The sequence below is a fragment of the Monodon monoceros genome, unplaced genomic scaffold (assembly GCF_005190385.1).
Source record: "Monodon monoceros isolate NGI ecotype Baffin Bay Population unplaced genomic scaffold, NGI_Narwhal_1 Super_Scaffold_12, whole genome shotgun sequence".
Taxonomy (NCBI): domain Eukaryota; kingdom Metazoa; phylum Chordata; class Mammalia; order Artiodactyla; family Monodontidae; genus Monodon; species Monodon monoceros.
Genome location: NW_021703768.1, coordinates 147,526,881 through 147,541,311, shown reverse-complemented (window position 1 = coordinate 147,541,311; position 14,431 = coordinate 147,526,881). Strand labels below are relative to the sequence as shown.

The 14,431-nt window shown below is 39.7% G+C and overlaps 1 protein-coding gene across 3 annotated transcripts in view; it reads right to left on the bottom strand.

Annotated features, from left to right (window-relative positions):
* The window catches only part of CREBRF (CREB3 regulatory factor), a 65,192-nt gene that overhangs the window by 33,822 nt on the left and 16,939 nt on the right, over nucleotides 1-14,431 (bottom strand). For all 3 annotated transcript variants that reach the window (XM_029216518.1, XM_029216517.1, XM_029216519.1), the window contains exons 2-4: nucleotides 5,881-6,074; nucleotides 3,537-3,662; nucleotides 995-2,081 (exon numbers count right to left, since the gene is read on the bottom strand). In XM_029216518.1, coding sequence (XP_029072351.1) covers nucleotides 995-2,081; nucleotides 3,537-3,662; nucleotides 5,881-5,889 — 1,222 coding nt within the window. In that variant the 5' untranslated portion in view covers nucleotides 5,890-6,074. The remainder of the gene's footprint in view (nucleotides 1-994; nucleotides 2,082-3,536; nucleotides 3,663-5,880; nucleotides 6,075-14,431) is intronic.

Here is a 14,431-nt window from a genome sequence, read left to right as displayed (position 1 = left end):
ACTTAATTGTATCAAATGCATAAATCTAAGCATTTGTGCAATAGAAAAATTTCACTAAGAGGAAAGTCTCTGGGCAATAATATGCTTCACTGGCTACAATATAGCTACTATGGCTGAAAAACCTTTCTGAAAATTAAATACCAATGTTTATACTGCCTGAAATTCCAACAATGAAAGGGCTCTCTTTGACAATTTATATTTTTCTTAATAACTTGGTCTTTTATGTAGAAGTTATAGTACCAACATTATTTTTGAAGAAAATAACTTTCGCTTAAATGTGAAGATCTTCACTTCTTTGTGCATTTAACTGTGTGCCACTTGGCAACACCATTTTCATAAATAAACTGCACAAGCCAACAGTGGCAAGAGCCCAACCATGTACATGCTGAAGTGAACCAGTTCCCCACAGGTTTCATTTTCTTTCTCCCTTTTTTTTATATGCACTGTATATAAATAGAGCAGAGACTCCTTCATGCTCATTAAATTATAGCATGTATTTTTCTTCAGTGGAAAAATACTGTGCAAATGAAAGATGCAGCAGACACAAAGAAAAAGCTCTCTTTTACCTTATTCATTAAGTAGGCTTTGTTGGTTATTAGGAATGAGTAATATAAACCATCATTGCTTGGTTCACCATTCTAGGGACTCCAAACATACCTCAATTATAACAGAGGGACACATGCAGAAGTAGGAATATTTTTTAAACCAATCAATTTTGGCATCTTTGCACAGCTGCTCAAGACAGTAACAAATCAGATCACTTAACATAAGATAAACTAAGAAGAAGCCCTCGAGGAATCAGCACATGAACTACACATGAGCAAGAGTGATTATTTTAGAGCTGTTTGAATAGATAAAAGCAATTACATATCCAAGTCAAGATACTAAGTCATTTAATCCCCAAACTAAGACAAAGAAAGCATCCACAGCAAAACTTTCTATTTCAAGAGAGTAGCAAAAAGTCAATTCAGTAAGCCTCCAAGCACTACAATACCTGGTTCAGAGAAAGTGTCACTGATGTCATCATCCTTGTCATCTTCATAATCCTCTTCCTCTTCTTCCTCTTCCTCGTTTTCAGAAAGTTCGTGCTCGCTGCCAAATCCTTCATCATGGTCCTCATCGTCAACATCTTCCTCGTCCTCCTCCTCTTCTTCAGGACTGCATTTGGTTGGCTGTTCACCCAAGTTGTCAGAGACAAAAAGGGAATAATTGTGCTCTTCTTTTTTCTGGGATGAATCTGAGACCGATGTGCTGGCAGAAAGGCTGCTACTCTCTCCTGCTGCAATAGACACAGGCCCCTCCTGGGGCAGGGGACTGAGTAGTAGTTCCTGGGTTTCTTTAAAAGGCAAAGCTGGAGTGGCATGGCCCTGCAGAGGCTCCGTCCCTTTTTTCTCTGGTCTTTTGGCTACGGCACCACAGTAGCAGGTGTTCTCCTTTGCTGCATCTGCATGAACCTGGCTCAGTAGAGGCCGGCTCTGCTGCACTGGGTTGATCTTTACCTTTGCCTTTTTCACATAGTCTTTACATTCAACATGAAAGTTCACTTTTTCATTATGATACATGTTGGTCTTCACCATGATTTGTGTGCTTGAAGTGGGTTTACTTGCTTTTTGGACACAGTCTGACAAAGGGACCTCAGCCTGAAGAGTCTTAGAAGAACACACAGGAGCAGCTGCTCTACTTGCGATCTTTTTACCAGGGAATGATGAGGGCAAGGGATTTTGTTTGACACTGAAAAGTGAATCAGGGTAATAAAGGGAATCAGAAACAGACTGAGAGTCCTCGCTATTAAGCTGGGCCAAAGTTGGAGTTTTACTTATGACCTCTTCATCTTGGTAAGGGCTAGAAAAGTCATCAAGACCCAAGTAATCCACTTCTTTTGTTCCCCAGATGTCACAGCTGGTTAGTTTGGTGTACTTCGTTAAGTCTTCACAGTATGTATCCCACTGTTCCCAGTTTGAGGTTAAAGTACCCTCGTTATCCAGGACATCTGTGAAAGACTCCAGATTTTCAATGTCTTTGCAGTCCTCCAAAGAAAGGAAGTTGTCTCTAGGATTTTGCTGGTAGTTCATCTCTCTATCCTGAGAAAGGTTTAAAAAAATATATAAATCACATACTGTAATTGAGGAAAGAATTATTTACCTCCATCCTCACTTTCATGCATCAAATTGATAAATCAGTACTCAACCTCTGGCCTGCTTTTACGATAAACACTACTTACATGACACTCTACCATTCCATTTAATATCATTTCCTCGGGCAAGGAAAAAAAAAAATAGGGAAAATATGTCCCCTGAGAAACTTAGGTATGGTTCAGGGCTCTTGAACTTCACTGTAAACACTCTTCCCGAAAAAAAGTTTACATTTCCTGATCTTTAACTTAGAAGGATTTTGGGACCTTCTCAGAAACAAGCTTCAGTTATAAAGCAAATAACAAAGGCCTTACCTTCATCACAGAATATGTCTTCCTAAGTGAGAATTTAAACATAGAGGTGAAGAGCAATCCAAAGAGAGGTGCAACTCAGCCACAGAAAGATAAGATCTTTGGTAAGACCTCATAACAACTCTTGGGCATGGGAAAGTACTTTAACTCCTCATGAGTAGAGAGATGATTTTTTAAATGTCAGTAAGACTATGCAGCCATTAAAAGGAATGCAGTTAAGCTCTAATGTACTAGGATGAAAGGCCACTTACCACGTTTTTATGTTAGAAAGAGTTAAGTTACAGAATACTGTATCAATGATATGTCATCCAATTTAAAATATTCATATATTTATATATGCATAGAAAACCTCTGTTAGTGGTAATTATCTCTGGGGAGAAGGTTTGGTGGGTGGAGGCTCAGGAAGAAAATGAGGAAATTTTCAGTTTTCCAGTTTGTTTTTGTTCTGTTTTTGATTTCTCCATTTGTTTGTGGGGTTTTGGTTTTTTTTTTTTTTGGTTGCACGTATGTCTCCGTGTGTTTTAACAGCTTTATTGAAACATAGTTTATATACCACAAAATTCACCTCTATTAAGCGTACAACTCAATAATTTTTAGCAAATTAACAGATTTGTGTTAGTTTTCCAGTTTTGATATACCTCCGTGTTTCTGAAGTTGCATGTAATTTAAGCTATTCTTAAAGTCTTTTTCTTAAGAATCTTAAGTGTCTTTTTACCTCGAGAATAAATAATTAGTATATTCAGATGTTGCTTGGAATTGCTACCTTTGTCTCACATTCTCTGTGTCACCTGCCTTGCTCAATGTTATCAGTCCTAAATATCCCAGCTGAAAAGTCCTTTAGCAGTTAGGCATATTAAAAAGACGGCTTCTACCTTCATCGTCAAAAACTAGAGTTAAGGATATTTAGATAACCTTTCCTCTTACTATTTTCAATGGGCTCATACACCCTTCTAAAATACCAGACTGATAGTGACGAGAAAAAAATTTGGCCTGATCACATCATTTTTTCTTTTTAGACATTTATAAATAAAAAAATGATACAACACCTTTACCTCAAATCGATTAAAGCAGAATCCAAGAAAATGTTACTTACCAGTTCATACATGAAATCTGGATCTGAACTGTTTGCTAAGAGATCTGTGCTCGTCAGAGTCTGTTCTGAAAAGGTGTGGCTTCGAAAGGCATCCCCAAAAGGCGGATCCATTCCGCTTACACTAGGCTACAACAGAGTGATTTTAATTTTGGAAAGTTAACGACTGCTTCGAGACCAGTTTATTACACACAAGCCCCACCCTCACACCTACTAAATAATTATCTTTAAAACAATTTTGTATTTTTTCCTGCTTTTTAATTTTAGTACATTTAAAATATCTAACTAACATTAAACTATGGAATTATATTAGGAAAATAACTAAGATGCATCAAACATTGGAAAAGGAATAGATTGGAAATTGTTAATTATACCTAACTTCTAAAAACTAAAGCTTATTTAGCCACCAGAGTCAGCATGTAGTACCTAATGAGTACTTTTATTTATTAGCTATGTAACATTTCTTCAAATCCATTTCTAACAACACTCGCTGTTCTAACTCCAGAAAGTGGAGAATCCCCTGCCATTTCTTCGGGTCTGAAGAGATAGCAAAACAGTCTCTATACTCCTAAATGAGTTCAATGTCTTATTTCCCAAAACAAGTGTAAGACCATTTGGGCATCTCTAGTCCAACTAATGCCTCCAGGAACGTGATGGAGTCAGGATCAGCCAAATATCAAAAAATCTGCTGAGTGAGGCCAGTAACTGGGGCATGAACTCAGTAGCCTTAATCGTGATCCCTGAGAAGGATACAATTTCTATGATAAATAAGAAAAGGAGAAAAAGAGCCTCGGCACCCAGAGTTGATGCTCCTTCTTTTCTCTTTATCCCCCCTTTATCATTTCAAGGTCTAAACAAATCAGTTCAGAGTGAAGTTCGGGCTAAGACTACTAAAGTGGCCCAAACAAGTCAAAGTCCTCACTTTGAAATCTAACTTGGATAAAGGAAGAAGATGGGAAAGAATACAAATTCCCTGTTTGCCTTTTTGTTCTTCTCTTGCAAGTTTCTGTCAAAACTTTTAAAATTATATTAGTCTACTTGCTTATATTTCTCTATTCATATACCTTCTACCTACCACAGACTGACCCCTTTTCACACACTCTTTCACCATGTTTTCCTTCATGGGTACTTCCCATCCCATTCTTTTCTTTCTCTAATTTTCCGCAAGCTTGCCAGGTTGCAAGCTCAAAATAAGTGTTTTATAGACCTAAATTCAAGTATTCAATAAATAGCGAATGAAACCTTGAATGGGAAAGAACTCAAAATGGGTATCTGCAGTCCACTTGGTATAGTGGTTGGGGTGGAGGGAGGCCACTGGTCTTTCTACTATCAGCTAGCAAACCCCCTTTTGCCTCCGCTGCCTGCCTCCAAATCACTGGACCATCTCGGCAAGTTGCTGATTTCCTGTGCTCGAGGCACAGTTCTGCCTGGCCCCACATAAAGCCACCTCAGGGTCCCTGCCCTCTCATTATTTCTAGGTTTCTCCCCAGCATAAAAAGAGGAGGGATAGGGCTTCCCTGGTGGTGCAGTGGATGGGAGTCTGCCTGCCAATGCGGAGGACGCGGGTTCGATCTCTGGTCCGGGAGGATCCCACGTGCCGCGGAGCGGCTGGGCCCATGCGTCGCAGCTGCTGAGCCTGCGCTCTGGAGCCCGTGCTCCTCGGCAGGAGGGGCCGCCGCAGTGGGAGGCCTGCGCACCGCGGCTAAGAGTGGCCCCCCTCGCCGCGGCTGGAGAGGGCCCGCGTGCAGCAGACCTAACCACTGGGGGGGAAGGGAAGAAGTTTGGGTATGCCGAATAGGGACTAACAGGACTTCATTTATTGTTTCAGTGATTGCCTCAAACCAGAACTGAGCAATTCAAAGTAGTTACCATGATATAAATAGTCATCCTTAGACATGTTTTGTGGGAGGTATAGGTATATATGTGTGTGTGTGTGTGTGTGTGTGTGTGTGTGTATGTGTGTGTGTGAAAGACAGAAAGGTTGAAGTCCCTCACCATTTCCTCCTAACTGAATTCAATGGGCATGAAGGGAAAGGAACAATTGGGAAACTAGAAGAAGATAGAGGGGATGGAAATGGGCTTTCTGTGGCAGATTAATTTCCAGGGGAGTTGGTTTAGACCCCATAAAAGCCAGCACCTCTGCTACCTTCTAACCAACTTTTCCTGTGTCAACCTCATTAAATTTCAAAGCTATAGCAAAGGAAGGACACGTATTCAAAACCAGTTGAGATCAGCAGCAAAATGTCTTTAAAAGATAGTATAGCAAGTTGTGTTAAGATTCAGAGAACTTACTGAACCAACTGCAGTGGGAAAATATAAAACTTTGCACCTACTCTGTATGATTTACCTGAGGCATTTCCAAGCCCAGATCCTGTGAGTCCGATCCCAAACTTCTGTTTTTTCTCGTTTGTAAATTCCTTTCCAGCTTTACTTTTAATTTCAAGATCAAAGATGATTTTCACAATAAACAGCAGGTTTCCCAGAATGCCTTCAATTCAACTGCTTGTATCACTGTTGTTTTTTTAATAATTCTGTGCGAATCTGTCAACAACACAAAGTTACTTCACTGAAAGCCACTAGAAACAAGTTGACCTTTCAAAAATAACATTAACAAAGAACACTTTAAAGGAATAAGTACTGTGATTGTACTATCAAGAATTTAGGCCATTTTTTAGTACCAACTATTCTGAAATTCACCATCCCTCCCTTTATTTGTTTCTACAATAGGACTGGTCAATAACCAACTGGCACCATTTAAAAAAAAAAAAAAAAAAAAAAAAAAAAAACGCTGACAAAATTAACATAGGCCTGGGACTTCCCTGACAGTCCAGTGGTTAAGACTCCATGCTTCCAATGCAGGGGGCGCAGGTTCGATTCTCTGGTTGGGGAACTAAGATCCCACATGCCCGGTGGCACGGCCAAAAGGAAAAAAAATATTATTAACATAGGCCCATCTTTCCTGTGATCTAAAAATGTATTTTACTTAATGTTAAAATAAACCTCCCATTCTCTTCATGTTTTGTATGAGAAAACATAATGTCTCAGCAATTCCATCTACTGTATAATCATTACTGCTAAGTGAACCTACATTTTATATCTCTCATAAATGTACAAGAAGAGCAATGAATATGTATCACCAATAACAGAATTTAATATATCCTCTACATTACATAAAATCATGTTCATAATGGTATACGCAGCATTATTCTTTGAGTTATAAGTGAAATCTGTCCTTGAAGTAAGAATTATTCCAGTAAGCTCTGAACGTGTATGTTGAGAGGGGAAACGGGGAAAAGGACTACTTTGCAGAGTGGTTTCAAGGGTTAAATTAAATGACTGCAAGTCACCTGGCACAGCGTCTTGACTGTGGTAGAAACTGACAGGTTAGTTCCCCTTTCCCTCCTCTGTGAAGGCTTTAATGAAGAAGAACTAAACAGCTATAGCCACTTCATCATCTCTTCCTAGATAAGTGGTCCTCAAAGTGGGATCCCAGGACCAGCAGCATCAGCATCAACCTGGAAATCTGTTACTAATGCAATTCTTGGGCTCCAGCCCAGACCTACTAAAGCAGAAATTCTGAGCGTAGGGCCCAGTAATGTGTTTTAACAAGCCCTCAGGGTGATTCTGCTCCTCTCTAAAATGTGAGAACCTCTGCTTTAAACTGAACTCCTTGCTCTTATTCATTCTAGATGCAGTATCATTTCTTAGACTGATGTAAAGAGCCAATTTAAGCTACGCTGCCCTCTGTAGTTAACACATTCTCTGGCCTAGAGCTTTAGAGTGATACATTACATCAATTTCAGAGACCTCTTGCTGAACAAATAAGAGATAGTCAACAAGGACGAAATAATTGTTCTACTCAATTAGATTAATAAATTGAGTATCACCTTCATTTCCTAGATCTTTGCTGGGCTTTTCCCACTAGTGGGCTGTCATTCTCAGTGCACTGTTCTAGCCTAGGAAACACCCTCAAGTGCCCAACCTGGGCCCAGAAACAGAATTAACTGTGCATCTCAATCCAGTACTACAGTTTAAATGGACTGATGCCTGCTTGTGCCAAAGGCTAGTTCTGGCCCAATTCCTCCTTGGACATACTGCTGACACGTACTCTCAGTCCTAACTCTTCCCATGATTCCTGTGAGAAACAAGGTCAGTTGCCTTTTCCAGACCTATTACTTAGACCCCCCCAAAAAAACAAATTATTCAAGTGATGCATTCAACAAAGTGGACTAGTATAATCCTGGTCTATAACCTTGGATCTGGGAGAAAAGTTTGATACTCTCTAAAACCTGAAACTTATCCTTTCTAGCAACAGGGTTGAAGAATCAAGAAGAGATTGAGTTCTCTACAACATATATATTTTGGCATATATTTATTGACAGCCACTATAGACACCATGTACCAACAGCTTGGTTTATCAGGAAAACACTGGACAAAAAAAGGGCTAAGTTCTAGTTATTGCTCTCACTTGCAAACTCTACAATATTGGGTAGGTCAATCTTTCTAAGACTCATTTTTCTCATCTATATAAAGAAAATAATATTACTCCTGGCTACCAAATTTTCTAAGCCATAAAACTTCCATACAAATACAAATATTTATGTAAAACGTTATTTTAAACACTTGGCATCGAAACAAATTTGTCAATGCAGTTAGCAAAAAGAGCACTTGTTTGGAAGACAAGAGACCTGGATTCCAGTTTTGATTCCATAATTAAAACTAAATAGGAGGGCTTCCCTGGTGGCGCAGTGGTTGAGAGTCCGCCTGCTGATGCAGGGGACACGGGTTCGTGCCCCGGTCCGGGAAGATCCCACGTGCCGCGGAGCGGCTGGGCCCGTGAGCCATGGCCGCTGAGCCTGCGTGTCCGGAGCCTGTGCTCCGCAACGGGAGAGGCCACAACAGTGAGAGGCCGCGTACCGCAAAAAAAAAAAAAACAAAAAAACCCAAAAAACCAACAACAACAAAAAAAAACAAAAAAACGAAATAGGAGAGTGGCCAAGATGGCGGAGTAGAAGGACTTTAAGCTCATCAACTCTCACAAGCACACCTAAATCACAACAATCTGCAGAACAATCATTGTTGAAAAAGACTGAAACCTACCAGAAAAGATCCTCTACAGCTAAAGACATAAAGACAGAACCATGAGACTGGTAGGAGGCATGGACTTACAATATAATCAAATCCCATATCCCCCAGGTAGGTGAACCCCAAATTGGAGAATAATCATATTATAGAGGTTTCCCCACAGGAGCAAGAGTTCTGAGCCCCATATCAGGGACCCCAGTCTGGGGGTCTGGCAACAGGAAGAGGAGCCCCTAGAGCATTTAGCTTTGAGGGCCAGCAGGGCTTGATTGCAGAAGCTCCACAAGATTGGGGGAAATAAAACTTCATTCTTAAAGGGTGCACACAAAATCTCATGCACACCAGGACCAAAGACAAAAGCAGTAATTTCACAGGAGCCTGGGCCAGACCTACCTGCTGGTCTTGCAAGGTCTCCTGGGAAGGTGGGGGGCAGCTGTGACCCACCCTGGGGACATAGACACTGGTGAAAGATACATGGGGGAGGCTGATATATTGGCACCAAGACCTGGTTGCACCCAACAGCCTGAAGGCTCCAGTGCTGGGATACCTCAGGCCAAGCAACAAACTGGGTGTGGACACAGCCCCACCCGTCAGCAGACAGGTTGCCTAAAGACTTCCTGTCCACAGCTGCCTCTAAACACAGCCCTAAACATGGCCCTGCCCACCAGAAAACCAAGACCCAGTTCCACCTACCAGGAGGCAGGCACAGGCCCCTCCCACCAGGAAGCCTGCACAAGCCCCTGGACTAACCTCACCCACCAGGGAAACAAACAAAATTAAAGAATACAATAACTGAAATGAAAAACACACTACAAGGAACCAACAGTACACTAAATGAAGGAGAAGAATGGATCCGTGAGCTGGAATACAGAGTAGTGGAAATCACTGCTGCCAAAACAAAAAAAGAAAAAAAGAATGAAAAGAAATGAGGACAGTTTGAGACCTCTGGGACAACATCAAGCATGCTAATATTCACATTATAGGGGTCCCAGAAGGAGAAGAGAGAGAGAAAGGACCTGAGAAAATATTTCAAGAGATAATAGCTGAAAACTTCCCTAACCTAGGAAAGGAAATAGTCGCCCAAGTCCAGGAAGTGCAGAGTCCCATACAGAATTAACCCACAGGGGAATACACCACGACACACTGTAATCAAAAGGACAAAAATTAAATATAAAGAGAGAATATTAAAAGCAACAAGGGAAAAGCAACAAATAACAAACAGGAGAACTCCCATAGGGCTATCAGCTGATTTTTCAGCAGAAGCCCTGCAGGCCAGAAGGGAGTGGCACAATATACTTAAAGTGATGAAAGAGAAAAACCTACAACCAAGAATACTCTACCTAGCAAGGCTCTCTTTCAATTTTGATAGAGAAGTCAAAAGCTTTACAGACAAGCAAAAGCTAAAAGATTTCAGCACCACCAAACCAGCTTTACGACAAATGCTAAAGGGACTGCTCTAGGTGGAAAAGAAAAGGCCACAACCAGAAACAAGAAAATTACAAAATAAAAAATCTCACTGGGAAAGGCAAACATACAATAAAGGTAGGAAATCATCCACACACAAAGCTAGTAGGGAGGTTAAAAGATAAAAGTAGTAAAATCTGGACTTCCCTGGTGGTGCAGTGGTTAAGAATCTGCCTGCCAATGCAGGGGACACGGGTTTGAGCCCTGGTCCAAGAAGATCCCATGTGCCGTGGAGCAACTAAGCCCGTGCGCCACAACTACTGAAGCCTGTGCGCCTAGAGCCCGTGCTCTGCAACAAGAGAAGCCACCGCAGTGAGAAGGCTGTGCACTGCAACAAAGAGTAGCCCCTGCTCGCCACAACTAGAGAAAGCCCGTGCACAACAACGAAGACCCAATGCAGCCCCAACTAAATAAATAAATAAACAAATTTTTTAAAAAGTAGTAAAATCATTTGTATCCAACAATAAGCAGTTAAGGGATACACAAAACAATTAGATGTAAAATAGAAAATCAAAAACAGTAATCATCAGGGGAGGAGAATACAAATTCAGGGTATCTAAGATGCGTTTGAAATTAAGAGATCAGCAACTTAAAATAAGCACATATAAATATAGACTCCTATACAAAAACTTCATGGTAGCCACAAAACAAAAATGCATAATAGATATACACACAAAACAGAAAAAGAAATCCAAACATAACACTAAAGTTAGTCACCAAATCACGACAAGAAAACAAAGAATGGGGGGAAAAGCCTACAGAAACAAATCCAAAACAATTAACAAAATGGCAATAGGAACATACATATCGATAATTACCTTAAATGTAAACGAACTAAATGCTCCAACCAAAAGACACATACTGGCTGAATGGATACAAAAACAAGACCCAAATATTTGCTGCCTACAAGAGGCTCACTTCAGATCTAGAGACGCATACAGACTGAAAGTGAGGGGATGGAAAAAGGTATTCCAAGCTAATGGAAATCAAAAGAAAGCCAAAGTTGCAATACTTACATCAGGCAAAATAGACTTTAAAATAAAGGCTGTTATAAGAGACAAAGAAGGACACTACATAATGATCAAAGGATCAATCCAAGAATATACAACAATTGTAAATATATATGCACCCTACATAGGAGCACCTCAATATATAAGGCAAATGTTAACAGACAAAAAAGAAGAAACTGACAGTAACACAACAGTGGGGGACTTTAACACCCCACTTACATCAATGGATAGATCATCCAGACAGAAAAGCAATAAGGAAACACAGACCTTAAATGGCACATTAGACCAGACGGACTTAGTTGATATTTATAGGGCATTCCATCCGAAAGCAGCAGAATACACATTCTTCTCAAGTGCACATGAAACGTTCTCCAGGACAGATCACATGCTGGGCAACAAAGCAAGCCTCTGTAAATTTAAGAAAACTGAAACTGTATCAAGCATCTTTTCTGACCACAACACTATGAGGCCAGAAATCAACTACATGAAAAAAACTGCAAAAAACACAAACACGTGGAGGTTAAACAATACACTACTCAACAGCCAATGGATCACTGAAGAAATCAAAGAGGAAATAAAAAAATACCTAGAGACAAATGAAAATGAAAACATAATAATCCAAAACCTATGAGATGCAGCAAAAGTAATACTAAGAGGGAAGTTTACAGCAATAAAGCTTACCTCAGGAAACAAGAAAAATCCCAAATAAACAACCTAACTTTATGTCTAAAGCAACTAAAGAAGAACAAACAAAACCCAAAGTTAGTAGAAGGAAAGAACTCATAAAGATCAGAAGAAATAAATGAAGTAGAGACTAAAAAAACAATAGAAAAGACCAACAAACTAAAAGCTGGTTCTTTGAAAAGATGAACAAAATTGATAAACCCTTGGCCAGACTCATCAAGAAAAAAGAGAGGGACTTCCCTGGAAGCACAGTGGTTAAGAATCCACCTGCCAACGCAGGGGACACAGGTTCAAGTCCTGGTCTGGGAAGATCCCACATGCTGTGGAGCAACTAAGCCCGTGCGCCACAACTACTGAGCCTGTGCTCCAGAGCCCGTGAGCCACAACTACTGAGCCCATGTGCCACAACTACTGAAGCCTGTGCACCTAGACCCCATGCTCCGCAACAAGAGAAGCTACCACACTGAGAAGCCCGCACACTGCAATGAAGAGTAGGCCCCGCTCGAGGCAACTAGAGCAAGTCCGCACGCAGCAACAAAGACCCAAAGCAGCCATAAATTAATTAATTTTAAAAAAGAAAAAGAAAAAGAAAAAAAAGGGAGAAGGCCCAAATCAATAAAATCAGAAATGAAAAAGGAAAAGTTACAACCAACACCACAGAAATACAAAGGATCATAAGAGATGACTATGAGCAACTGTACACCAAAAGAATGGACAACCTAGAAGAAATGTACAAATTCTTAGAAAGGAACAATTTCCCAAAACTGAACCAGGCAGAAATAGAAAATACGAACAGACTAATTACCAGTACTGAAATTGAATCACTAGTTAAAAAATTCCCAACAAGCAAAAGTCCAGGACCAGATGGCTTCACAGGCAAATTCTACCAAACATTAAGAGAAGAGTTAACACTTACCCTCCTGAAACTATTCCAAAAAATTGCAGAGGAAGGAACACTTCCAAACTCATTCTATGAGGCCGCTACTACCCTGATACCAAAACCAGACAAAGATATCACAAAAAAAGAAAATTACAGGCCAGTATCACTGATGAACATAGACGCAAAAATTCTCAACAAAATAGTAGCAAACGAAGTCCAACAATACATTAAAAGGATCCTACACCATGATCAAGTGGGACTTATCCCAGGGATGCAAGGATTTTTCAATATCCACAAATTAATTCAGTGTGATACACCACATTAACAAACTGAATAAAAACCATATGATCATCTCAGTAGATGCAGAAAAAGCTTTTGATAAAATTCAACATCCATTTATGATAAGAACTCTTCAGAAAGTGGGCATAGTGGGAACAAACCTCAACATAATAAAGGCCATATATGACAAACCCACATCTAACATCATACTCAATGGTGAAAAGTTGAAAGAATTTCCTCTAAGATCAGGAACAAGACAAGGATGCTCACTCTCACCACTTTCATTCAACATAGTTTTGGAAGTCCTAGCCACAGCAATGAGGAAGAAAAAAAAGAAAAGAAATAAAAGGAATCCAAATTGGAAAAGAAGTAAAACTTTCACTGTCTGCAGATGACATGAAGATACAGATACATATGCAGATACATAGAAAATCCTAAAGATGCTACCAGAAAACTACTAGAGCTCATCAGTGAATGTGGTAAAGTTGCTGGATACAAAATTAATATACAGAAATCTGTTGCATTTCTATATACTAACAAAAGAATATCAGAAAGAGAAATTAAGGAAACAATCCCATTTACCATCACATCAAAAAGAATAAAATACCTAGGAATAAACCTACCCAAGGAGGCAAAAGACCTGTACTCCAAAAACTATAAGATGCTGATTTAAAGAAAGTGAAGATGATACAAAGAGATGAAAACATATACAGTGTTCTTGTGTCAGAAGCATCAGTATTATTAAAATGACCATAGTACCAAAGCAATCTACAGAATTCAACGCAATCCCTATCAAGTTACCAATGACATTTTTCACAGAACTGGAACGAAATTTTTTTAAATTTGTATGGACACACAGAAGACCCCAAATAGCCAAAACAGTCTTCAGAAAGAAGAATGGAGCTGGAGGAATCACGCTCCCTGACTTCAGACTATACTACAAAGCTACAGTCATCAAACAGTATGGTACTCACAAAAAAAGATACATAGATCAATGGAACAGGACAGAAAGCCCAGAAATAAACCCATGCACTTATGGTCAATTAATCTATGACAAAGGAGGCAAGAATATACAATGGAGAAAAGACAGTCTCTTCCATAAGTGGTGCTGGGAAAACTGGACAGCTACATGTAAAAGAATGAAATTAGAATATTCTCTAACACCATGCACAAAAATAAACTCAAAATGGATTAAGGACCTAAATGTAAGACTGGATACTATAAAACGCCTAGAGGAAAACATAGGCAGAACACTGTTTGACATAAATTGCAGTGATATTTTTTTGGATCTGTCTCCTAGAGTAATGGAAACGAAAACAAAAATAAACAAATGGGACCTAATTAAATGTAGAAGCTTTCGCACAGCAAAGGAAAACGATAAACAAAACGAAAAGACAACCTATGAACTGGGAGAAAATATTTGCAAATGATGCCATCGACAAAGGATTAATTTCCAAAATATACAAACAGCTCATACAGCTTAATATACAAAAAACAAA